At 44.1% G+C, this 24,444-nt stretch overlaps 1 protein-coding gene and 1 long non-coding RNA gene across 2 annotated transcripts; one reads left to right on the forward strand and one right to left on the reverse strand.

The window, feature by feature from the left end:
* Window positions 1-955: 955 nt before the first annotated feature.
* LOC128406557 (uncharacterized) lies at window positions 956-6,254 on the reverse strand. Its single transcript, XR_008328521.1, has 3 exons — window positions 5,982-6,254; window positions 4,082-4,131; window positions 956-997 (listed from the first exon to the last, which is right to left on the reverse strand). It is a non-coding gene; the product is annotated as an uncharacterized LOC128406557 (long non-coding RNA).
* On the forward strand, window positions 1,850-21,519 carry TNFSF15 (TNF superfamily member 15). The gene is made up of 4 exons (XM_053374061.1): window positions 1,850-2,133; window positions 16,442-16,496; window positions 18,799-18,831; window positions 20,001-21,519. Exons 1-4 carry the CDS (start codon window positions 1,954-1,956, stop codon window positions 20,447-20,449), a joined length of 717 nt encoding a protein of 238 aa, XP_053230036.1. The 5' UTR covers window positions 1,850-1,953; the 3' UTR covers window positions 20,450-21,519.
* The last annotated feature ends 2,925 nt before the right edge of the window (window positions 21,520-24,444 follow it).

The following is a 24,444-nucleotide window of genomic DNA, read 5'->3' on the forward strand; positions in this document are numbered from 1 at the left end:
GAAAACAGAAAGTATTTTTTTACACGGTAAATAATTAAACTATGGAACTTGCTCCCCCAGGAGGCAGTGAGCATCACCAACGTAAAGGTAAAGGGACCCCTGACCATTAGGTCCAGTCACAGACAACTCTGGGTTGCAGCGCTCATCTTGCTTTACTGGCCGAGGGAGCCAGCGTACAGCTTCCAGGTCATGTGGCCAGCATGACTAAGCTGCTTCTGGCGAACCAGAGCAGCGCACAGAAACGTTGTTTACCTTCCCGCCGGAGTGGTACCTACTTGCACTTTGACATGCTTTTGAACTGCTAGGTTGGCAGGAGCAGGGACCGAGCAACGGGAGCTCACCCCGTCGCGAGGATTCGAACCGCTGACCTTCTGATTGGCAAGTCCTAGGCTCCACGGTTTAACCCACAGCGCCACCAGTGTCCCTATCACCAACTTGGTTGGCTTTAAAAGAGGATTAGGCAAATTCATAGATGAGAGGGCTATTAATGGCAACTAGCCACAGTGGCTCTGCTCTGCCTCCAATGCTTCTCAATGCCAGTGGCTAGAACCCTCATGAGGGGAGAGTGCCTTTGAGCTTGTGTTCTGCTTGAGGGTTTCCCACAGGCGTCTTGCTAGTAAGAACAGGATGCTGGGTTAGATAGGCCCTTGGCCTGATCCAGCAGCCTTGTCTTTTGTTATTAACACATGAGTGTCATGAGTGACAGCGCCCCTTCAAGTGGCCTAGCACCATCAGCAGAGTGCCAGAGGCAAGCAAGTGCTGATGAGTTGGCTGAGGGTGAAAGAGAGCCTAGAACAGAGGCGAGGCTGCTTTCCTGGCCCTGGCCTGTAAGTTAGGTTAAGATGGGTGGGTGAACATTTAATCATCACTTCCTGTCAGTGTGCCAAGAAGGGCCTCCTCCTGACTGCCTGTGGTTAAGCATCCCTAAAACGTGTCCTTCAAGGGAAGAACCCTGACAAACTCATCCACTTTTTCATCAGACAGGGTTGGATGGTTCCTGCAGGAAGGTAAGTAGTGTTTGTTTGTTGTTTAACCCCTGTGCATTCACCATCCATGTATTAAATGACCCCCAATTTTAACTACAAAATTTGGAGGGGGGATACCATCTTATACCCAGAAAAATACAGTATTTTTTCACACAGCACACAGGTATGATATGGAATTTGCTCCCACTAAATGTAACAGCCACCAGCACCTTTCAAAAATGATAAAGGTCTCAATTGATGCTACTCCTAGCCATAATGGCTTTGTTCTCCCTCCACTGCTGAAGGCAGTATGCCTCTGAATACCAGTCACTGGCAATCACAAATGGGGAGATGTGCTGTTGTGCTCTGGTCCTGCATGCAGGCTTCCCATAAGTATCCGTTAGCCACTGAGAAATCAGGGTGCTGCACTAAATAGGTTCTTGGTCCGATGCAGCAGGGCTTTTCTTACATTCTTAAAGGTGAGAATAATTTGAAAGACCTTGGGCCTCTTTTATTAAGAATCTGGAAGAGGTGTATGAGCTTCAGATAAGATAGGAAACGAGACAGGGACTGAGAAAGGCACCTGGAAAATGACACTCCAGCTAGTCTCAGCGGAAGCTCCTGCCGCTGCCCCACTCACTGCCTCCCACACTCGCGTTTCTCCCTTCCCCTCGGGGACTTTCCTCCGACTTCCTCCTTCCTAAGTGCCATCCTCCCCAGCCCAGGCGTAGGGAAAGAGAGCCGATTCCGGCGTAGGTGTGGCATCCTGGCTGAGATGGAAGGGTGTGTCTCCCCCCTTAACTCCACGTGCCCTCTAGTCTCGTCGCGGAGTGGGATGGCTCTCGCGCCCTCCCCCCCCCTCTCCTCCTCTCTCCACCCAGGAATATACAGGGCTATATAATGGGTCCCCACCAGGGCCCAGAAGACATTTGCTATCCCCCCTCCCCCATTGGCTCGGTGATATTCAGAGCCTGGGGAAGACTTGGCTATGGACGGGGCGCGAACGCAGCAATTGGCGGAAGAGCATTACGGGTACAGGTGGGAGCGGCTGGCGGGCGACTTGCGGAGGCTCCAGTGCCTGGCGCTTTTTTGCCTCCTGCTTCTTGTTCTCTTGGCTATGCCCGTGATTTACCTGCTGGGCAGCAGCCTCAGGTGCAAGCAAGACGAGGTAAGGAATAATACGAGGACCTGCGTTTTACCCTGTAGCGTCTGCACTGACCGGCAGCGGCTCCCCGGGGTTTCGAACGGGGAGTCCTACCACGGGATGCCAGGTATTTATTTGAACGTGGGACATTCTGCATGCAAAGCAGATGCTCTTACGCTGAGCTCCCGCGCTTCCCCAAATCAAAGGGTAGGTTGTCTCTCTGTGGGCGGGATTTATCAGAGAAAGCTGCCGAGTCAGGCCATGGATCCGTCTAGCTCAGAACTTCCAGCAGCGCACGCTCCAGTGTTTTAAGGCAGGATCCTCGCCCCCTTCCCCCACTCGTACTGAGAGATGCCCGGCACCTGGCACTTTGGGACACGCAAAGCAGGTACTTTCTCACTGAACGATCAACATGCAAATTTCATGCTGAACATTCTAACTTGCTTTTACTCGTGTTTTGATCCCTCTGTAGGCTGACTTGCCATTATCGTTTTCTGTTAAGAGTATTGGAATGATTTAATGGTCTATATACTCTGTTAAGTAAACAAACGAATAAACAGTGCGGAAACCCACGGAGGGATCTTTGGCTAGGGAAGCTATGGAGCGGGTGGGGCTCCACAGATCCGCGTCCCAAACAAATGTTGTGGACCAGAGGAGGTGGAAGTTTGTTTCTCTCTTCACAACTGTGGAATCCGGAAGTGTAGTTGGAAAGTTACTCTTCCCTTCGTTCGTTCGTTCATTCGTTTCTCCTCTGCTTCTTGTCATGGCGATGGCTGTTTGTGTGTTTTTAGGGGCATGCTTGTAGGATGAAGTTTAGATTGCAGTGCGCTCCAGTAATTTGCTCATCTGCAGCATAAGGAGCAGGTCGCTGTTGTTACTGCAAATTTCAAATGTGTTCATGTGCTGACTACTATAGATGGGAGGGTGTGTGTTGCATTCACTTTTTGTCAGTATTCTGGGGTGTACATGTGAGGGGGTGGGAGGCCAGAGGCGATGCAAGTGAAGCAATGAATGTCTGTTTTACCTTTAAATAGTAGACTAGTTTGTACACACACTTTCACACCCCTCTCTATCTTCCAAGTAGAAGGCATCATCAGAGTTCAAGGATACAGTCAAGCCAGTTAAAGACACTCTCTTGGGGAGGGGGGGCATCTGGGAAGGCATGTGGTGTGGGGAGGAGTCCTGAGGGCTGGACAGAGAAGCTTTGAGGGCCACCTTTGGCCCCAAGGTTTGAAATTCCCCACTCCTGTTGTAGATCAAATTTGCCATTTTTGTTATTCACAACAGCCCTGCAAGGTGACTCAACTGAGATGGCTCAAGAAGTAACCTGCCAGACTAAATGAGTGAGCCCCCCAGTTCAAGCTGAGTAATTCTTATCAGGCTCACTCAGCTGAGTGTTAGAGGACAGGGGACACGACAAGGTACCACTGGACCTGATTAGGGGAGTGGAATTCTGTCCCCAGTGGATTCATTATATCAGGGCAGGAACACTTTTTGAAGTGGATTTTTTCTGGAGGGCCCCAGACTCAAGGTGTGTGTGTCTGTGTGTTGTGTCCTCATCTCCCATGGAAGACTTGAGACATAAAAGGTTGGACAATATAAGGGTCTCTGAAAACCAGAAACCTGCAACCTGATTTGGTATTTTATCACCACTGTTGGAGAAGGCCAGCCTCTGAATATACTGTAGTTCCTGGGAATCACAGGAGGAGAGCTGCAATTGCACTTGGCACCTGCTTACAGGCTTCACAGAGGCAGGTTGGCCACTAGTGAGAACAGTCTGCTGGATTTTGGCCTCATTCAGCAGAACTCTTTTGATGTCACTAAGCTTTGTGACACAGACTTTTTGTGGCGCTTCTAGCAGTGAGGTTCCAGATGATGGTTGGGTGATGCTAGTGGTGATGCTATGGAATGTCCATAAACATTCAATTGCTCGGGTAACATAGCAGCCGAGAATAGGATGTTCAAAACTCACCTTCCGTGAGAAGGCTTGCTCTGACAGTTTGGTCAGCTGTGAGGCAGGAGCTGTGTGGAGCAGACAAAAGGTTGGAAAAGTTGAATGGGACATAGTCCCAGAAGAGATAGTAGGTAAGAGGCAAAGATCCCACATGCAGGATGGCTGGAGGAGAGGGGCAGATTCAGCAGTGGAGTGAAATATGAGAAGGGTGATAGGATGGAGCTAGAACACAATGAGTTAAAGAGCCCACTGAACTTCCATACCTTGAGAGGGATCCTGAAATTTAGAGAGAATCCTAACATGCACAGAGATCCAGAAATGAGAGCCAGGAGGTTACCTGAAACACATACCGCATTTTTCGCTCTATAAGACGCACTTTTCCCCCTCCTAAAAAGTAAGGGGAAATGTGTGTGCATCTTATGGAGCGAATGCAGGCTGCGCAGCTATGCAAAGCCTCTTGAGTGCAGCAGGAGCGTTCCTGACTCTTCACTCAGGAGGCTTTGCATTGAGGCTTCCCTCTTGCTGTGCTGGCTTCTGGCTTAGCCGTGCGCAGCCTCTTCCGGGCAGGTGTAGCCTTCATCCTGCTGGCCACGAGAGGCTTCGTGAAGCTATACCATAAGCCAGTACAGCAAGAGGGATTGCTGTGCAGCAATCCCATTTGCTGCCCTGGCTTTGCTCCGCGAAGCCTCTTGAGGGCAGGGGGAGCCTTCATCCCACTGCCCTGAAGAGGCTTCACTTGGCTATCCCATAAGCCAGAACAGTAAGAGGCTATCCCAGAAGTCAGATCCCTCTTGCTGTTCTGGCTTCTGGGATTCAGAATATTTATTTTTCTTGTTTTCCTCCTCCAAAACATAGGTGCATCTTATGGTCTGGTGCGTCTTATAGAGCGAAAAATACAGTATATTTAATTTCCATAGTCCCCCACACCTTTTTTCTGGTCTCTCCGTGCTTTTGCATTTCCATGGAGTGGCCTGGTTCATGCATCACCCATACCTCAGAGTGGGGAACTTTCGTTTCAGCCCGGGGGCTGCATTTCCTTCTAGGCAGCCTTCTAGGGGCCACATGAGCAGGATTAGAGACAAAAGCTGACAAAGCAACACATGTAAAATTTACCTTTGTACAGTTGGCTAGTTTCTCCACCTTCTCCTCTCCATCCCCCATCCAGGCAAGCAAGAGGCATCATGGGAGTCCAAGAACACATTCCAGCCAGGCAAAAACACTCAGGGTGCAGTCCAAGGCAGAGGTGTAGTCTGGGATGAGTTACAAGGGGCAGAAAGAGCAGCCAGCGAAGGGGCACATTTGCCCCAAGGTTCCATACCCTTGCACTTAGCCAAAGTTAAACCACAGTTCGTTATGCAAACTGCAAATCACCACAAAGAAGATCAAGCAAAGATGGCTTGTTTTGTGGGTGCATATGCCCTACATAACTCCCCATGTGCTTCATATTACCTACCTAACATCCCAAAAGAATTCCTAGAGCTGTACTGCTACCATTGCCTCAGCAGATCTCCCTGCCCCTTCCTATTGGCTGTCTGCAAAGGTGTGGAAATTTTCTCAAGAGTTCTTTGCCCACTCTCCTCAAGAGCACTCAAAAGATTATAGCAGCCTAGGGTTTCTTTAACCCCTTTCTTCCACTGTTATACTGAAATGTGACTCCATTACAGTACTTTCCCATTTAGATACTATATCATCCTTCCCCAGATAGGGGAGCTGGATGAGTATAACCCATTAGAGAGTATATAGTCTAATATTGTTTCAAACATTCTGCAAAAAATGTTGGAGAGCAGGGACTTTTTCTTGCTCTATCCTCCTCTTAGGGCCAAGCCTCGCACAGGATTCTGCTGTTGCTCAAGCACCAGTCAGCGTTGAAGCTCAGTACCCACACCTTACATTTAAGGCACTCTTATCCCACTTTAACATACCTGGAGAATCCTGGGAACTATGGTTTGTTGAGACTGGTGGGAACTGTAGATCTGTGAGGTTGGTACCGGTAACAAACGAGTTTCCATGATTTTTTTGCAGGAAGTCATGACTGATAAAGTGGAATAAGAGTTTGTTGTTTGGGGTAGATGTGACCTTAGACTCTGGGCTTCTCTACACTTCTTCTTCTCCCACTGCTCATTCCCCACACCACCACGGGAAAACCACTCTTTAGCACTCAGTTGGAGCAAACCTGGGAAAGGAGTGGGGCAGAGAGAAAACCACTCGGGCCTGTGTCTAGAAAGCATGGGTCAAGTGGAAAACTGTTCACACCTGTGCTTTCTAGGCACGGGACTAGCAGAAGTGTGGACTCGTCTTGAGCCTTACATAGCAGCAAGCATTTCTGCCTAACTTTACTGAAAGGGGCTTCTTCAGTTAAAGGGGCCCAGCCTTCTCCAACTGTTTTTCCCCACTACATATTAGCAGGGAAGGCTGGCTGGCTGCATGAGGGCTTCTGTGATACGAGAGTCCTCAGGGTCAGAGTATGGCAACATTACACCCTTTGGCTGGAGTGACGCCAGCATCACGAGATCCTCTTATGGATGTGCTTCTGGGGCTGGCCCTCTCTGTAATTTCCCTTTCTGACTCAGACTCCTTGACATCCCATGAATGAGGGGAATCCAGTGCCAGGGTGATGAGACATTTTATTTTCAGGCAGGATTCCATGCTCCTGAAAACTGCTGCATGAGGGAAGGCGATGAAGGATGTGACTACATTGTGTGCACAGGTTTCAGGGAATGTCCAGGAGAGTGGGTGCATTGTGGTGCTGATGCTGCTAAGATCACCTTACTTCATATACCTCATCTCCTCTCCTGTCTTCCCCCAGTGTTGGTGCTTCCAATATGCCCCCCTACCCCCCCCCCGCTACAAAAACCCTTTCCCCTTGCAATCCAGATTTGGGACTTTCCAACATGTGTAAACTTAAGGCTGCCCAGCCCAGTCGGTGAAAGTCATTGAGCAAAAGACAATTTCTAACCACCACCACCCCATTGACTAGCATCTTTATAGCCTGGTGGGTAAACAAACAAGCCACACCTAAGCCATAGTTAAGGAACTGTGTGAGCTTGCACCTATCACTGAACCATAGCAAAGTTCAGTAAGCCAACAACAAACCATGGTTCCTTTTTGCTAACAAACCATAGTTAAAGGGCTGGGCTGGGCTGGCAGGTAATGGTTTAACAGCAAATAGTTAATTAGTAATAACTAATAAATAAGTTTATTAATTATTTAGAAATGAATAAATTGGGATTTATTAACTAAACTTTATTTAATGGTTTAACATTGTGTGCAAAACGTGAAAATACTGTGGTTTGCTTTTCCAAATGACTTGTATGTGTGGGGTTTTATTATTACCCCCCACCCCCTCACAAAATCTGGGCAATCACTTGCATAGACCAAGGAACATTTTAGGAGTGCTGCAGTGTTAGCACATATCTGCACAGCTGTGTGCACCCTCTGTATCTCTCCTGCCTGCCTGTACCGCTCAAGTTTGCACCTCCACCTGTTTATTCCCTGTCCCAAAGAGAAAGTGAAATTGGGTAGCAGCAGTGCTTTTCTTCCAGTACTCACCGTGAAGTTGTTACGGTAAGTGCCACGCTTTTAACCAGTGCTTTTCTTCCCGGAAAAGAAAGGTGCTGGTACTGCGTACCCTTGAGTGTCCCTAGATAAAAAGCACTGGATAGCAATGTATATACAAAAGGCCTGGAGAAAAGTGTCACACTGGGATATGAACAGCCACATGAAGAATCAAACATGGCAGATTACCATGATTGGTATTCAAGTAATGTGTACTCAGTGCAGACCCATTGAAATTAATTCATCTAACTCAACTGTACTTTAAGATGTGCTTATTGAGTTTTCAAAAACAACAATTTGTTGTTGTTGTTTAGTCGTTTAGTCGTGTCCGACTCTTCGTGACCCCATGGACCAGAGCACGCCAGGCACTCCTGTCTTCCACTGCCTCCCGCAGTTTGGTCAAACTCATGCTGGTAGCTTCGAGAACGCTATCCAACCATCTTGTCCTCTTTCGTCCCCTTCTCCATGTGCCCTCCATCTTTCCTTACATCAGGGTCTTTTCCAGGGAGTCTTCGCTTCTCATGAGGTGGCCAAAGTATTGGAGCCTCAGCTTCAGGATCTGTCCTTCCAGTGAGCACTCAGGGCTGATTTCCTTAAGAATGGAGAGGTTTGATCTTCTTGCAGTCCATGGGACTCTCAAGAGTCTTCTCCAGCACCATAATTCAAAAGCATCAATTCTTCGGCGATCAGCCTTCTTTATGGTCCAGCTCTCACTTCTATACATCACTACTGGGAAAACCATAGCTTTAACTATACAGACCTTTGTTGGCAAGGTGATGTCTCTGTTTTTTAGGTTGCTGTTCAGGTTTGTCATTGCTTTTCTCCCAAATAGCAGGCGTCTTTTAATTTCGTGACTGCTGTTGTAGCACCCTGCTTGTGGTTAATGCTTAGCTGGAATGAAATATTCAACGCTGCAATAGAGAAATTAAAATAATAATTTATTTGTCAGACAAATAAATGAGAGACACAGTGGTATATGGTTACCAAAGCTCTGCCCTTTCAGCCCTGATGGCCAGCACTTATATTCCCTCAGCCCAGCCCCCTTGCTCCTCCTTTGGCTGCCTCTGTCCAATCAGCCTGGTTGAAATTCCTATTGGCTATTTGCTAGAACCAATCATAAAAGATACACCCATTTCCTATTGCCTTTTATGGGAGACAAAGAGCTATATTTCCTTCTATCTATAAATGGCAAATAAGTAGTCATATATCTTACATTTGCCTCTACAAGGCACCTTAATTACCAGCTCACCTCTTGCCCTCCTTGCCCTATTGCCCTCCAAAACAGATGGCTAATGGTTTTAAATTTTTATCTTAAACAGAGGTCAGAGATCTTGGGTTCACATTCTCACACATCATCAATGAAAGATCTCCTTCTTTGGAGGTCTTTAAGCAGAGGCTTGACAACCATATGTCAGGAGTGCTCTGATGGTGTTTCCTGTTTGGCAGGGGGTTGGACTCGATGGCCCTTGTGGTCTCTTCCAACTCCATGATTCTATGATTCTATGAAATAAGAATCTAACATAAGAATCTAACATTTCTTACTTTCTAAATCCTTTGCATAATTTCATTTAAGCCAATATATTTCATACATAACATATATAGATTTTTAGAAGCAAAGGCCTTTTCAAAGTAAAACTTCTTCAGTTTACACCCCCTTTCCTGGCCAGCTGCTTTTCCCATTAGCTCTTGCCCTTTAACCTGTGGCTCAAGTCTCTAATGGGAGGCACATGGTAATTAGTGCTTTTGCAGCTTGATTGTATTCTGTAGGGTCAGTAACCTAGTAACCTTTGCTCTCAGCCTGTAATTCCCTTTTTACAACTTTGAGAATTTTGGCTCCTGCTATAAATAAATCAAGGGGGGCCTTTGTCCAGGAATATAAACATCTGCCAGTCTTTTAGACAGCTGGTCTTCTGCCTGGCATTAAAACACACAAGCATCTGCAAATATATATATATATTTTAAGCTCATTTTAAAATACAAGTCTTGATCAGATGCCTCACTGTTACCATCTGCAGTGATCAAAAACAACAATATGCAAACAATAAAGAAACAATGAACAAGGGCTGTGTGAAGCACATATTAGGGTTGCTACCTGTCCTGTATAATACAGGATTGTCCCGTATTTCAATGTAAAATGCTGCATCCTGTATTGATACAGTTTTGACCTGTATTTCAAATTCATGTGTATGTGTGTGTGTACGTATTTGTGTGTGACAAATTCCAGAGATGCCATCCTGTTAGGCTGCAAGAGATTGTAATGGATTGCTTTGAAGTCACTTTAGAAGCAGATGGGAGGGGGAAATCACCCCAAACTGCCCTGCCGTGCTCTGTCCTGTATTTTGCCAGAACAGAGGAGGCAACCCCAAGCACACTATTGAAGTTTGAATAAAATAAACAGAAGGTTTAGTACACTTGCAGACACCACAATAAAATAGATTCTGTAAAGGGACATATTGGAAGCATGAGTCACATATCAACAAGGGAGCCTTCCACATAGAGGTATATATTGTTGTGGGCCTATTAATTTCAAAACTTATAAATGGAGACTGTGCAACATTAAAATAGTCTCACAACCAAACCTTGATGGGATCAGACAAGACAATATCCAGCATCAGGAACCAAGCAAGACAGATGACTGTGGGTGGTATTCAACTAATGTTTATTGAGAGTAGACCCATTAAAATTAATGACCCTAACTCAGACATCTTCATTAATTACAATGGATCTACTTTGAGTAAAAGTTAGTTGAATTACACAGAACTTCTTCCAAGCTTGGGACATGCATTTGGGGGCCTACTTCTTAACCCCCCCAAAAAAAATATTTGTATGGTGGCACAGCTGCTGTTGTGACCTGCCTTAGATCAGGCCACAACCTGATAGTGGATACTGGATGAGTAGTTGAAGACCAATGCAGCAGCAAATACTGCTAGATGTGGTGGGTTCAGGAATGGTTTGGACTAAGTTCTGCTTAGAGTAGATCAGAATGAACAAACCTAAGCTAGCCATGCCCATCAATTTCAATGGGTCTATTCTGAGGAGGAATAACCTGGGATAAAATCCTTTGCTTGGTTATCTTAGTGATAATAAATACCAGCACTCAGCATGTTTCTGTCATTTATCAATATGCAACTCGTGTAGGAGTTATTGCATAAACATCCGTTGGCAATTAGCATGAGCAGAGGTCACACCGCAAATGAGATTGCTCATTAACTTTCTACAATGCTTTCATTCAAGGAAATGCAAGCACCGGTATATTGGTGTCATGTGTGGAGCTCTGTAATCTGGGTCTCTGCCAAGGGTGGAAGCTTGTTGGCCCAGCTGAGCATAAACCAGGGAACTGAACTTCCTATTTATGTCATGGATAAACTCCATCAGCGGATGTGGGTGGTTGCATTCTTTATTTAAGTGTTAGAGAAATTGTGTAAATAATGCAAGTGGAGCCTAGAGCAAAAAGTTCTGATAGCAGTTTACTGAACAGATGGAACAACAAACAGTGCATACCTATTTGAGGAGAAAGGAACAGACAGGTTTTGTCTTTCAGTTAAGGCCTTGTACATAACAGGGGGGCATACAACTAAAAACACAGAGGAGAAAACTTCCTGAGAAATACACAACCAACCAGAGCACATGCTAGCTCATGTCACTCTACCTTGTTGCTAAGCAACATCTCCACACACACCCCTCTTGACTAGTGGACTTAACCTTTAAATGACATAGTGCATTATCTCTGCTGGTGTACTTTCTACATAAAGTACTCATTGGTGCAGGAGATCCACCCTGATCCTAAACATAGTCTTTTCTGCTGATTTTCCCTGGTGGAGAAGGGATTGCTGTCCCATGGGAAACATTTCAGGTATTCAAAATGTTTGTGTCCTTGCGATTTGGGAGTAGTGGGTCATCTAATACATGTATGTATGTATGTATGTATGAGCGAATACTAAGATTCATTAACTTTCTAATTTGGATCTTGTTTCCTACCAAAGCAGTGCTTTTTCTTAGTTTGTAAATCATTTTAATTTTGACTCTTGTCAATACAGATAAAGTCCATCATTATTATTGAAATTGTTCATGAAGACTTTTAAAAAGTATTCAGACTGAAGTGGAAATGTGAAGAACAGAATTTAGGACTGGGCATACAAAAACCGAGTAATGTAAAACCAACTTTGATAGATTCATCCATCCTTAGTCAGAAATGCAGATGGAAAGGCAAATAGAAATCAATCAAGTGATCTGTTCACAGCCATGATTTTCAAACCAAAAACTTCACATGGTGTCAATAGCTCAGACAACACTTCCCCTGTCTTCTTCCCCACCCACTCCAGTGCTGGAAGGGGGTAAGTCCCCTTTGTGGTACAATCAGCCCATGCAGAGCACTGACTGGTTTTGTAAATAATGGTCAGTGAAACTGTGCCTCCCCTCCCTGATATCCTTGGACTCCAATTTTCATAATGGCCATTGCTCAGGGATGAAAGGAGCTGGAGTCCACCACCATCTGGAGGGTGACCTTGAAATTATTTATTAAATTTATATACCATCCTTCATCAAAAGACCACAGCGTGGTTTAGAAAGCAGAACACAAATGGCAGCATGTAACATCTATACAATATAAAACTCAAGGCAGTAATATAAATACCATTACAGTAATGAGAAATAGATAATAAAATACGGATTCTCCTAAAAGAGAATCAGCAGCAGGATATCTTAAATACAAAAAGTCCTGCTGCTTCTTGTACAGCCAAGTTCTATATGCAATACCTGGAGCAGACGGTCGCTTTGAATCTACAGTCAGGTGGCTGTTATATTATGAGAGATACTCAGGCACCGTCTACATGTTACTGATCCAGATTGCCCAGTGGATAACGATGGCGATGACAGTATGATTGCATCTTACACACATTTTAACTTGTGTGATTTCAACCTTAAGTGGTTGCAGGCAAACTGGCCGGCTGAAACTGCACACGTTAAATGTGCTTAAAGGGCTTAAAAACTATTCTTGTGTTGTGTCTGCTTGAGGTTTCCAAACGTGAAAAGAAAATGAAGGCTCTCTGCCTTGCTTGGTGGCAGGGAGAGGCACCAAGATTAAGTGCTGAACTACTGCACTTAATCTGATCTGGTGTGAGATCTGGTTTCCCTGCTCAGTTACCAGCTGTAAAGTGATGTCTAGACTCTAGGGGTTAAAAGTTAACTGCATGTACCAGGTGTCCTGTCCTCATGCCAGATGGGACTCTCCTGCATTCCATCTGTTTGGTAAGCACAGCTGTAGGAAGCAAATGACAATTAGTAATGCCTGTGTTGTTGTCGGAGGAGGTGGTGTGTGTGTGAGAGAGAGGGGGGGCAGGGATTGACCAGTATAAATATTAACTGGACTGGAATGTGTGGGGTTTTATTTTTGCTTGGCGCGATTTCTCTAGGCTTTCAGCAGGAACTGAAAATAGTACATACAGTGGCTCGACTTCTGGGTTAGCGCCATCGCCTAATGGCGGATTCCCTCCGAGCTCCAGAGGGAATCGACTCAGCAGGGGTCGGGTCCTGCCGCGGCGGCGACGCGGGGACCCTCAGAAACCACAAGCGCTGAAGCCTGTGGACCTGGTGACTCGGCGGGCACCATTTGCGCCCCCCGACCCGCGAAGGAGCCTTTTTAAAGGCTCCGGAACGGGGGACGGAGAGCGGTGCGGTGCTGTGAGTCGACTGCTTCCCCTACTGAGTGAAGCCGCATGCCATGGACGGAGAGCGCTGACTTCTTTCTCTGAACATTTGGATTAAAAGCAACAACCCGTGAGTAATTACGGAAATTGGACTTAAAAGGGAAATTTTCTTTGGGAATTAGGCACGACCGGGTAAGGTGTAAAGAGGAAGTCCACCTACCCGCCTTGTAAACATCGTAAAGCAAGGATTTTACAACTAAGGTTGTGAGAATACCTTTCTTCTTTGTGGATAAAAGCAATTAACTCCACGTTTTGGCAATTTAAGTGATTGTGCTGGAGGATAAGAGCTAACATTGAGAACGGAATTCACCCCTCCCCCAAGACCCGGGAGCAATCGGTGAGAGAGCCTGCAGAAGAGACATAAAGACTTTGACAGCTGTCAAACTAGCTGTCAAAGTTGGGGAAAAAGGAGAACTTTGTTTCTGCTGTCTTTGCTGGTTATATTCGTTACAATTTGGTAACAAATTGTTAAAAATAAAGAAGAAAAGGCTAACTTGACTTTTGGGTTGGAACTGGAAGATACTAAGAAACTAGAATCCCTCTAGAGGGGGTTTAGGACAGTACAAAAATGGCTGTAAGTGGAAAAACACTGGCTGAACTGGAGAGGACTTTTTTTCTCTTGGGAAAGTTGCAGGAACAGAGTGGTGTTTTGGCTACAAATGTTACAATACTGAATGGAACAGTAAATAAAGTTGCTGAGCCTGGGAGGGACTTGACTCAAGTTTTTGCAGCTGAACAGGAAAGTTTTGCAGTTGACTTAAAAATTTTTGCAGCTGAACAAGAAAAGAAATTTGAGAAATCTGAGAATGTGATGAAAGAGGAACATGATGATTTAAAGGAAAAAGAAGGAGGAGCTATAATGCCACAGATGATTGAGGAGAGCCAGAGGCCGGTTAAGATGGATATAAAGGAAAATAAGATCAGGATGATGAAAATTTGGTTTGAATTGAAGAAGGGAGAATGGAGAGATCTCTCTATGTGGAGATCTGAAGACCTATGGAATACAAACCTGGCTAAATTGGAAACTGGAGCTTTTGGGACATTTGGACTTAAGAGAAGTAAGAAACAAGATTTTGGCTCCATTTTTAAATATGGAGGCCTGGCTGGAAGAAACATGGACCTTACTGGAACAGAGCTCCTTCGAGATTTGGAGTTTAATATAAAGGACTATCAAAAAAACCAGCAAAGAGGAATTGAGAGAGAATTGAGAGCCTCGGACGTGAGGTCGCCAGGCTGACTGCAGATGGACTGATGGACTTTTGTTGGGGTTCGAAACCGGGAAAGGGGGTGGTGGGGCTTTGGGAATCCAAAGGGTGTATAACTATATTCTGTTTCATTTAATTTGGTTTTGCCACTAACATAAAAATGGGGATTTTGGGGAAGGGAATTGGGGCCGACCTTAGAAAAAGACCTTTAAGAATAAGTATTGATGTATAAAGATTGAGATTTATAAGTTAAAATTGGTTAACTAAAATGAATTAGAGAAAATAAGGTAAAGTTTGGGGACAAGAACTTGCTGAGCTAAAAATTGGAACTGGAATACAAGAAGGGGAGGTGTGGGGAAGTCAAGGAAATTGGTTATTGACAGTAAGAAATGTAAAATTTATGTGTTTTTAATTGTATTTTTTAATGTTTTTTCTTTATTTTTTGAAAATTCCAATAAATATCTTAAAAAAAGAAAAAGAAAATAGTACATACAGTGAAGGTGTCTGCCTGATGTCACTTAGGCAGGGAGTTCCAGAGTGTAAGTGTTGCCACACTAAAATACCAATTTCTTACAAATGCGGAACAGGTATTATGTGGCAGTGTAACAATGCCAGTTCTGCAGACAGACATGGTAGAGTGAGTATATTTGGGGTAAGGTGATCTTGCAGGTAAACTGGTCTGAAGTTGTTGAATAAATCCAGGGGTGGGGAACATTTTCAGCTCCTGGTGGACAACTTTGGCTGGGTCCCCCCCCCCCACTTTGCAGTGAAAATTGAATTGAAGCCACAGTGCTGATGACTTTCCTAGCCAATCCAAGTGGGGCTTGATTTTCACTACCCATAATCCTACTGATACACTGCAGAGTTCCTGAAACTCCAGAGTGAAGCTAATCAGCTGACTTCAGACCCTGCTTTTTGAAGGGGTTGTGTGCTCCCAGGTGGAACCAATCCCAGAGGTGCTTGGATTTGGTGCCCTGTTTAAAAGGTGCCAAACACAGCCTCAGTTTGCCAAGGAGCAATTAGGAATATGCTTCAAGGCTCCTGGTGGTTCCTTTGCACCCTTGTTGTTACCTGTCCTGTACCTTATTTATTTAGAGCAGGCATGTCCAACTCCCAAGAGACTGTGATCTAATCCCAGTGTAAAACAAACTGGCAGTGATCTACCCATTGACATTGGAGGGAGGAGGAGTGTGCGTGTGTTGGGGGTGTGTGTATTGCCCAGAGTTGTTGAGCTTTTAGGGGGTAGGATTGACCAGAGTTCTTTAGCTTTTATTTGTTAACTTTCAGTAAACTTTATTTAATTCCACGATCGATAAGGGTCCCACGATCTACCAGGATCAGCCAGGGATCTACCAGTAGATTGCAATCTACTGGTTAGATATGTTTGATTTAGAGCATCTACACCCTAATATTTGGCCAAAAAGGCTCACAGTGTGGCTTAGGTAAAGGGACCTCTGACCATTAGGTCCAGTCGTGGCCGACTCTGGGGTTGCAGTGCTCATCTCGCTTTATTGGCCAAGGGAGCCAGCGTACAGCTTCCGGGTCATGTGGCCAGCATGACTAAGCCACTTCTGGCGAACCAGAGCAGCACACAGAAATGCCGGAGCGGTACCTATTTATCTACTTGCACTTTGACGTGCAGGAGCAGGGACAGAGCAATGGGAGCTCACCCCATCGCGGGGATTCAAACCACCGACCTTCTGATCGGCAACTCCTAGGCTCTGTGGTTTAACCCACAGTGCCGCCCGCGTCTAGTCAATTAAAACAAGACATTGCCCGCCTACAGGCTCCCTCTCTCTCTCTCTCTCTCTATCTATCTATCTATCTATCTATCTATCTCTATCTCTCTCTATCTCTCATGCATTAGAGATGCCACACTGCTGAATTAATCACTTGTGCATTTTCCTTTACAGATGTCACCTGAAACACTTCCTATATTCCAGAAACAAGAGGCCTCTCCTGCAAATTGTAAGTTTGCTTAAAAGAAGAAGAAGAATTGTAGTGTTTGCTTTGTGTTCTGAATAAGATTTTCCCTGCAGCAAATTTCTCCAGGCAGTAGCAGGCATTGGCAGAATAGGAGCATAGGAAGTTACCTTATAACAAATGACATCCCAAAAGACATGAAGAGAATCTTTTTATATGCAACAGCTGCCACAAGGTTATTGACTGCAAAAAAATTGGAAGTCAGAAAAGTACCAACATTGAACGATTGGCAAAATAAATTTTTTGAAATGATTGAATTAGCAAAAATGACGGCAACACTTAGAATGCAATCTAATCAAAATCTCAAACAGGAATGGAAATGTGTAGAAGAATACATGACCAAAAGATGCTCCAAGAAGAATTTATTGATATGTATAGACTGATTTCATTAAGCTAAACTAAGCTAAGCTAAGCAGATATATAAGATTGAATATTTAATTATTAAGATACAAAATTACAATCTCAATAATAAAGTTACAAAATAATAACAAGGAAGTCAGTCATGGGTTGAGGGAAGACACAAGGCAAGAAATAAGAAATGGATAAATGTTGGTGCATAATGAAATGTGAAAATGTGAATTCACGAATATAATGTATATGTATCAATATGTAAATATTCCATATATGTATCGCAACATTAATAATAAATAAATAAAGTGCAAAAAAGGAAGTTACCTCAAACTGAGTCAGAACACAAGTCCATCTAGGTCATTATTGCTACACTGACTGGCAGCAGTTCTCCAGTGTTTCAGGCAGGGGTCTATCTTAGCCCTGCGTAGAGAAGCCAAGGATTAAACCTGGAACCTTGTGCATGCAAAACAGCTGCTCTCCCACTGAGCTACAGCCCTTCGCCCATGATGCTTAATTGTGGGGAAAGCTCGCGGTGAAAACTGTGCTTGAGATGATATCACAGCTTGGAAGGGGGATGCATTCACCGTGGCAGGAATGGGAAACTTATGTGGCCCTCAAAATGTTGTTGAACTCTGTTGCAGGGGGTTGGACTCGATGACCCTTGGGGTCCCTTCCAACTCTAGAATTCTGTGATTCTGTGGGCTAGGGTTGATGGGGGTTGAAGCCCAACAGCATCTAGGGGGCCATCCTCCCTGTCCAAAAAGGAGCATAGCCCTGGACTGCAGAGGTTCAGGGGCCTCAGTTAACTTCCAACATGTGCTATAGCAAGTTTCTCCTTAGGAGGTCTCTATGGTGCTGTGCAACCTGTGCAAAATGCAGACCATCCATTTCTACATCATCTCCAATTAGGGGCTATCAGACCTCCAATAACAAAAAAACACAGGACAGTCTGCTTGATGGTCAACAAACCAGTATTGTTTGAGAGCTAGTGTGATGTAGTGGTTAGACCAGAAATAGCCAGCAGGTGTCCTCTAGGTGTTGTTGGCCTGCAGCTGCCATCATCCATGACCATCCATTGGCCATCTTGGCTGAGGTTGTTGGCAGGTGTAATCCAACACTATCTGGAGGGTACTCTGTTAGCTCCCCAGGATTAGAAATTTGGTCTGGGGTCTGGGAGAGCAGGGCTCAAAACCCCACTCAGCCATGGAGCTCATTACATCACAACCATGTAAGGTAGATTATGCTGGGAGTAATCAGTGACTGGCCCAGAGTCACCCAGTGAGCTTCATAGCCAAGTGAGGATTTGAACCCTGGTTTCCTCCAGGCCCTAGTCCAACACACTAACCATTACACCTCTGGATGGGTGATAAGCCAAGCTGCCTTTAAAACGCTGTTTGTGCCTCTGCAGCCAGGGATAGGCAGAAAATATTGTTCTTGGCCTTCTGTATCACTCCCTGCCTACTTATTCAAGGGACAGGTTTCTCAGGAATTCTCCAGAGAGCTTATTTCCTGAACCATAGTGAGAAATCCCATTATTTATTGACAGATGAGAATAAATGCGCTACATTTAAGGTTCTTATGCTCCCCTTAGCTGTGCTAAAACATACTTCTACACTGCTTGCACCTTTGTGAAGATCAATGATTTATAGGAAATAGATTTGACTGGCACATTTACAGAAAGTTCAACAACCATGGCATTCCAAAAAGGTTGCCCTCAAGGGAATGTAGTCCTGGAGTTTAAAACAGTTCTCCACTCTTTTATTATGGGATGGCAATATACATTTGGCTCCAGGATCGCTGGGCTCACTCAACATCTGGTTAGAGGGGCAATGTATGGTTTGTCCAGAAGAAAGTAAGGATGTACAAGATTGTGGTCTTAGAGTGCATTAGGTAATTCATTCTCTCTCCCTTTCTGTCTCTCTCTCTTACGTTGCAGATTCGGAAAGCAAGCCAAAGATCCACCTTTCAGGTAATTTTTCACTTTGCAGTTGTTTCTCCTCCGAAGCTTTATGTCTCTTGAGTGTGTTCCTTCCACTTTCAGAAACCCATCAGAATAGAAAGGTCTCAAGAATAGCCCCTGGTAGTGTTCAGTGGTATTAAAATACATTGTGCAAAGCACAGTTGTCTGGAAATATGGTGCTGTGCATGTGTTTAAAAGAACAGCATACACTTCTTGCAGTGGCTAGATATGGTAGCATGGTGAAACTATTAAAGTGGTGGCTGATGCTCATTGAGATTGGTAGGGCAGAGAATGGGGAGCCCAACATTAGGTGGTGTAAAAGCCAGTGACAGGAAAAGTCAGAGCCAGTGCCATGTGGAGCCAACTAATTTTAGTTTTGTCCCCATCCTCCTCCCTGCCGAGTTTTACAAGGAGAACACTGAGACTAAAGCAGAGGAAGCTGAGGGGCTGTGCCACCCCCTTGACTGGTAGGTGGGGTCTGGCTATGGGCAGGCAGAGATTGGCATGCCAAAATCCTAATGGCCCACTAGAACTACAGTACCCCTCTTCTAGGTCTTCAGTGGGCAACACTAAACAGAAATAGACCTGAGAAAATATGGAGAGGATTTGGAAGGAAGAGACAGACAGAGAGAGAGAGAGAGAGAGAGAGAGAGAGAGAGAGAGAGAGACTGGATATAGCACAGAATGGAGAGACAAAGTTACCAGTCTAGTGAGATGAACCCACTGGTTCAAGTTTCATGCACCACTAAATTTAGAGAAATGCAAATCTTGAGTGACCCTTGCATTTTTGACAGTGTTTTGTTTCAGGAAGTGCAGTAGGTAGGTTTACATTAGGATGCAACCTAAACTGAATCTATCTCCTATCCATAGACTCAGGTAGGCTCACCTGGGTTCAGGTGGGACCTCTGGTGTTTATCTGAGTTTGTGGCAGGGAACCAGTGACCCTCCATTACTCATCAGCCTCAGCCACCACAGCCAACTGTCAGAGATTATGGGAGCTGTTGTTCAGAAATATCTGGAGGTACACATTTTCTTCCCCACTCCTGGGGTGATGGTGATGATTTGGGGCTGAATCTGAATAACAGGCTAGAAAGTCACAAAAGCCATCAGCCTCTTTGAATGTTTTTAGCCCTCAGTGAGAGCATATAACTAAATTGTTTTGCTTTGTCTTATCACAGCTATCAAGCAAAATTCATCCTGTGCCAACAATGTGCTTCCAATCTTAGAGTGGACAGTTCGCAGAAATGAACAGCACAGTCCAATGAAGTATTTCAATGGTTTCTTGGTGATCCCAAAAAATGGATATTACTTTGTCTACACTCAGGTCACTTTCCGATGTCCTGATGGTACATGCGAAAACATAGAGTACTGTGGAAAGAAAGGTGTGGATGTAAGAAACGTAATGCAGGTGGTTTCACTGAAGAGCCCAAGCTATCCTGCACCTCGCCCAATCATGAAAGGCGAGAGTTCCATTGACAATTATGGAAAATGGAAGAAAACCATTTATGTTGGAGGTATTTTCCAGCTGTGGGAAGATGACACACTCATGGTCAATGTCAGCAATCCTGCACTGGTGGGATTTGGTGGTGAAGGAGACATAACCTACTTTGGTGCTTTCTTAATCTAGCTGCCCATTTGAAACCATGGATTCTCCCACTTACAGACCAGAATTCCCACAATGCAGTGTAATAAAAGGATGCTACCTACAAATGCTTCCAGAAATTTCCTCTGCTGACATGGCCTTGATGGGGAAGTTCCAAAGTACTGGTCTTGTTTTCTGAAGTGCAGTTGAGGGATCTGGAATCCTTCCATGTCACATAAATGCTGGTTTTGGATGTATTCTGTCTGCTCAGCTCCCTGAGCTTTCAGTTCTTTCAGGATATTTGTATCGTGCACACACTGAACTGCTAATCCACAACTTAGAACATAGGAAATTGCCACTTCTACTCTGGGCCCATTGGTCCATCTGGCTCAGTATTGTCTACACTAACTGTTAGCAACTCTCCAGGGTTCCAGGAATGGGGTCCTTCCTATCCCTAACTGGAGATGCTGGGGACCAAACTTGAGACCTTCTGCATGCAAAGCAGATGCTCTACCACTTATCTAGGACCTTTCCCTGAACTTCATTTGCTCACACATAGACTTGTGTCAGGAGTCATTTTTAAGCAATAATTTTCTGATTTGCACATACCCCACCACCAAAACAAACAAATGAAAAACAAAATTTTGGTTTGGTGTTTTACCAATGACTGGGAGAGTTTGTATGCACACTTTAGCACATAGATAAAAATACTATCACACACACAATCAGAGAATCATAGAATTGCAGTTGGAAGGAACCCCAAGAGCCATCTAGTCCAACCTCCTACAATGCAGGAATCCTGCCCACAGCCATCTCTGGGTGGACTCAAACCACCAATCTTTCAGTTAGCAGCCAGACACACTGACGCATTGTACATCACTGGCAAAGTTTTGGTGTGGTGTTTTACCAATGACTGAGAGTGCATGTGCTCATGAATAAAAACATAGCATAAAAATAATATTGATAATATTATTGATATTAATATTGATTTCATCCAAAGACATTGTGAGGCCTGAAGCACAGCACAGAGGAATAGCACAGATTTTGCTATGATTTATACTTGCTGATTTATTATTCACATATATGCCACTTCCAATGGGAAGGTCAATCTGTAATTTTTTTTAAAAAAAAACAACAGAGGAAGGGGCAAAAGATCCAAGCTTTGCTCCCTTCCCATTAGGATGACACTATAGCAATACCCCTGATTCAATTGTATTTGTGATCACCATGAAGTTCAGTAGCATAGACAAGAGTGAATGCAGGTTCACTGAAGGGACTTGACCCTGTAACAATTTGCTCATCTTTCCAATTAGAAAGTTAGATGTATCCCAAATTAAACTAGACCTCAAGTGTCAGAGTATGCAGAGAAGGGGTAAACAAAAACTCCATAAAGGAGCAGGAAGGGAAACATCTGTCTGGCCAGTTTGAAGCTGCTACTCCCAAGATTATATTATCTGAAGCAGTTTCTTTGTGCACATTGCTGTTCCTGTGCTTTTCACCCTGCTTGAAATTTCCCACGCTCAAATAATGGTGCTATTGGCTTGAAACATGCCCCTTTCCCACATTCTGCTCTGGGACAAACAGAACATCCCCTCTGTATCTTTTAACCCAGTGCAGCTTCTGAAGCCTCACCTGCCCCTTGAAATGGAATGGAAACCATTTCAGAACCTGTGGAGCTTTCAACATTTGTCTCCGTCATTGCATTGTGCTGTGTTGACCCCTCGCCCTTTTTTCTTCTTTGTTCTTAGAGGGTGGGAAATGAAATGAAATAAACAATGCATGGAGATATACCTGGTTATGGACTCTGTTTGCATGACTACAAGGAATTATGAGGAATCCAGCCTTGTACCTGGAACAGTTATGCATCAGCAAGAAACTATAGGGCTATGTGCACATTGCTGTGAATCTTTCAGTGGAGAACCGTGGGACAAGGGAGAGAACTACAGGTCATAGCTACACTCTGAACCTACCGGTATATAAGATTGGTTCTAATTAACCATCATAGCATTCACTTACTCCACCCCAAAGATTTGAGATGTGCAGCATGGAAATTGGGTTTTGACCTATACCATATTATACCTGCTCGTATACATGCATCACTGCATGCAAAATGTGCCATTCCTTAGTTATTATTAGAATCAGAATGTATGCACAACCTTTCATTCCAGCGAGAAATACCAAGACAGAAATGCCAAGGCACAAACAAATAGCAAAATAGCAAGAACAAAGCCAATCATAAAAATACAGAGTAGTGGCAGGTTCATCCACACTGCAAATTTCTGAGTAGTTTTATACCACTTGTACATTTCCTAGATGGAATCCTGGGGTTTTGTTAAACATTCTCCCCCAAGAATTAACTGTGAAAGATTAGTAATCTGTGGCACCCGCTCTGCTCAGACTAAAATTGTGGGGTTGCCCCAGTGGAGAGGGAGTGACCCCTTAAATCAGCTCAGATCTCTGGTGTGGATATGTCTCTAGGTACAGTACTTAAATGCCTTGGGGCACAAGACCCAAAAACAAATGTGTGTAAATGTAAAACAGGCAATAAGGTGTGACTGGAGTCTTAGCAGCACTGAGTATTACAGCATGCCCATCTGTCTGGTAAGCAAAGTATTGGAGGTGAGGATGAAAAGATCTGGGGCCTAGGACAATACCCTCAGGGCTTAAGGCTCCCTAAACCACCCCTTAACAATATTCTTGTAATTAAATATGCCCCAAGAATATATCTCACTCTCTGTTGCACTATGACACCCTCTTGCAAATTAGTCCTTGGAACAGAGTTGTGAGAATGCAAAAAGGAAAAAAAAGGGGGGTGAAGAGTTCCTATTTTACAGCATAAAATGACAGAATATATGGAAACTTCTTTGATGGATTGGGAGAACAAGTTTCTAGACATTATTAAGTCCAGGATAGCATGTGGGTATGTGAGCAATGCCTTCAGATTATTCAAAAGCCACAAGGATAATAGTTAGGCGTGGGACTCAGTACGCGGCATAGTTAACCTGGAGAACCCAGAAAAAAGAGCATCTATGCAACTGGTTCATTCAGTTTGGGGAAGGAAATGACTTGGTTTCTCTCCTTTTTCTTAATTTCCCTTTGAAACTATGGTTTTTAAGGTCTTTCAGGTTTGCTTCATGTACAAGAGGAAACAAACTAATGCAACTTCTGTTGACATAAATTCACCACATTGTTTTCTGTTTCTGGAATACATGTTAGATGCTATTGTGTATTAAATATTTAAATAGATGATTTTTTAAAATGAGTTCTGTCATGGTTGTGTTTTTATTCAGTTTCCTCTATTCCTCAAAATAAACGTCTGAGGTTGACCCCAGAGATATTGAAGCAGCTGTTTAATTCTTACACAGCAAAAAAACCCACCATCAGCATAGATAAATCTTTGTTATTAGCAAACTAATTTGATATACAGGTACTGAGGGAGGGTTGGAAGAAAGAATTAGAAATCTCAATTTCGTTCACACAATGGGAAACTGTTTTAACTGCTATAACAAGGGTGTCTCTGGACCTTAAGCTGAGGCTCATACAATAAAAAATTATATTTAGAATATACTGGACCCTATTACATTCGTTTTAAAAAGGGCTATCTAAGGTATCTTACTGTTGGAGATGCAATAGGGATAATGCTTCTCTAGAACATGTGTGTTTTTAATTGTCCTATATTGAAAGATTTTTGGCAGAAGGTAACTGAAACAGAACTGTACAGAACAACCTTATAGAACTGGATAATTCCAGTTTAAAAGCAATCTACTGGGATGTTTGAAGTATTTGTTATGCAAAACGCAGCAGGAAAATTGATGGTGGAGATGATGATGATGATGATGATGATGATAAGTGATTTGCAATATCTGTATGGCAGGGGGCAAGAAAATCAAGCAGGAGGGAAACCTGAGAGATCATAGCTCTCCTTTCTGTTCAATTTCCCCAGATTTTCCGCTGCAGGTTCTTACTGCTCAGAAAATTGGATTGCAGTCGGTCAGATCGGCTTTCTTAGAATCGCATCTGAGCAATGGAAACCTCTCACA

This window comes from Podarcis raffonei, chromosome Z (genome assembly GCF_027172205.1).
Source record: "Podarcis raffonei isolate rPodRaf1 chromosome Z, rPodRaf1.pri, whole genome shotgun sequence".
Classification (NCBI taxonomy): Eukaryota; Metazoa; Chordata; class Lepidosauria; order Squamata; family Lacertidae; genus Podarcis; species Podarcis raffonei.

Coding starts and splice junctions, on each gene's coding strand:
- TNFSF15 (XM_053374061.1), top strand. CDS start 1,954: ATGGACGGGGCGCGAACGCAGCAATTGGCGGAAGAGCATTACGGGTAC. Junction 2,134..16,441: donor TCAGGTGCAAGCAAGACGAG/GTAAGGAATAAT, acceptor TTTCCTTTACAG/ATGTCACCTGAAACACTTCC. Junction 16,497..18,798: donor AGAGGCCTCTCCTGCAAATT/GTAAGTTTGCTT, acceptor CTTACGTTGCAG/ATTCGGAAAGCAAGCCAAAG.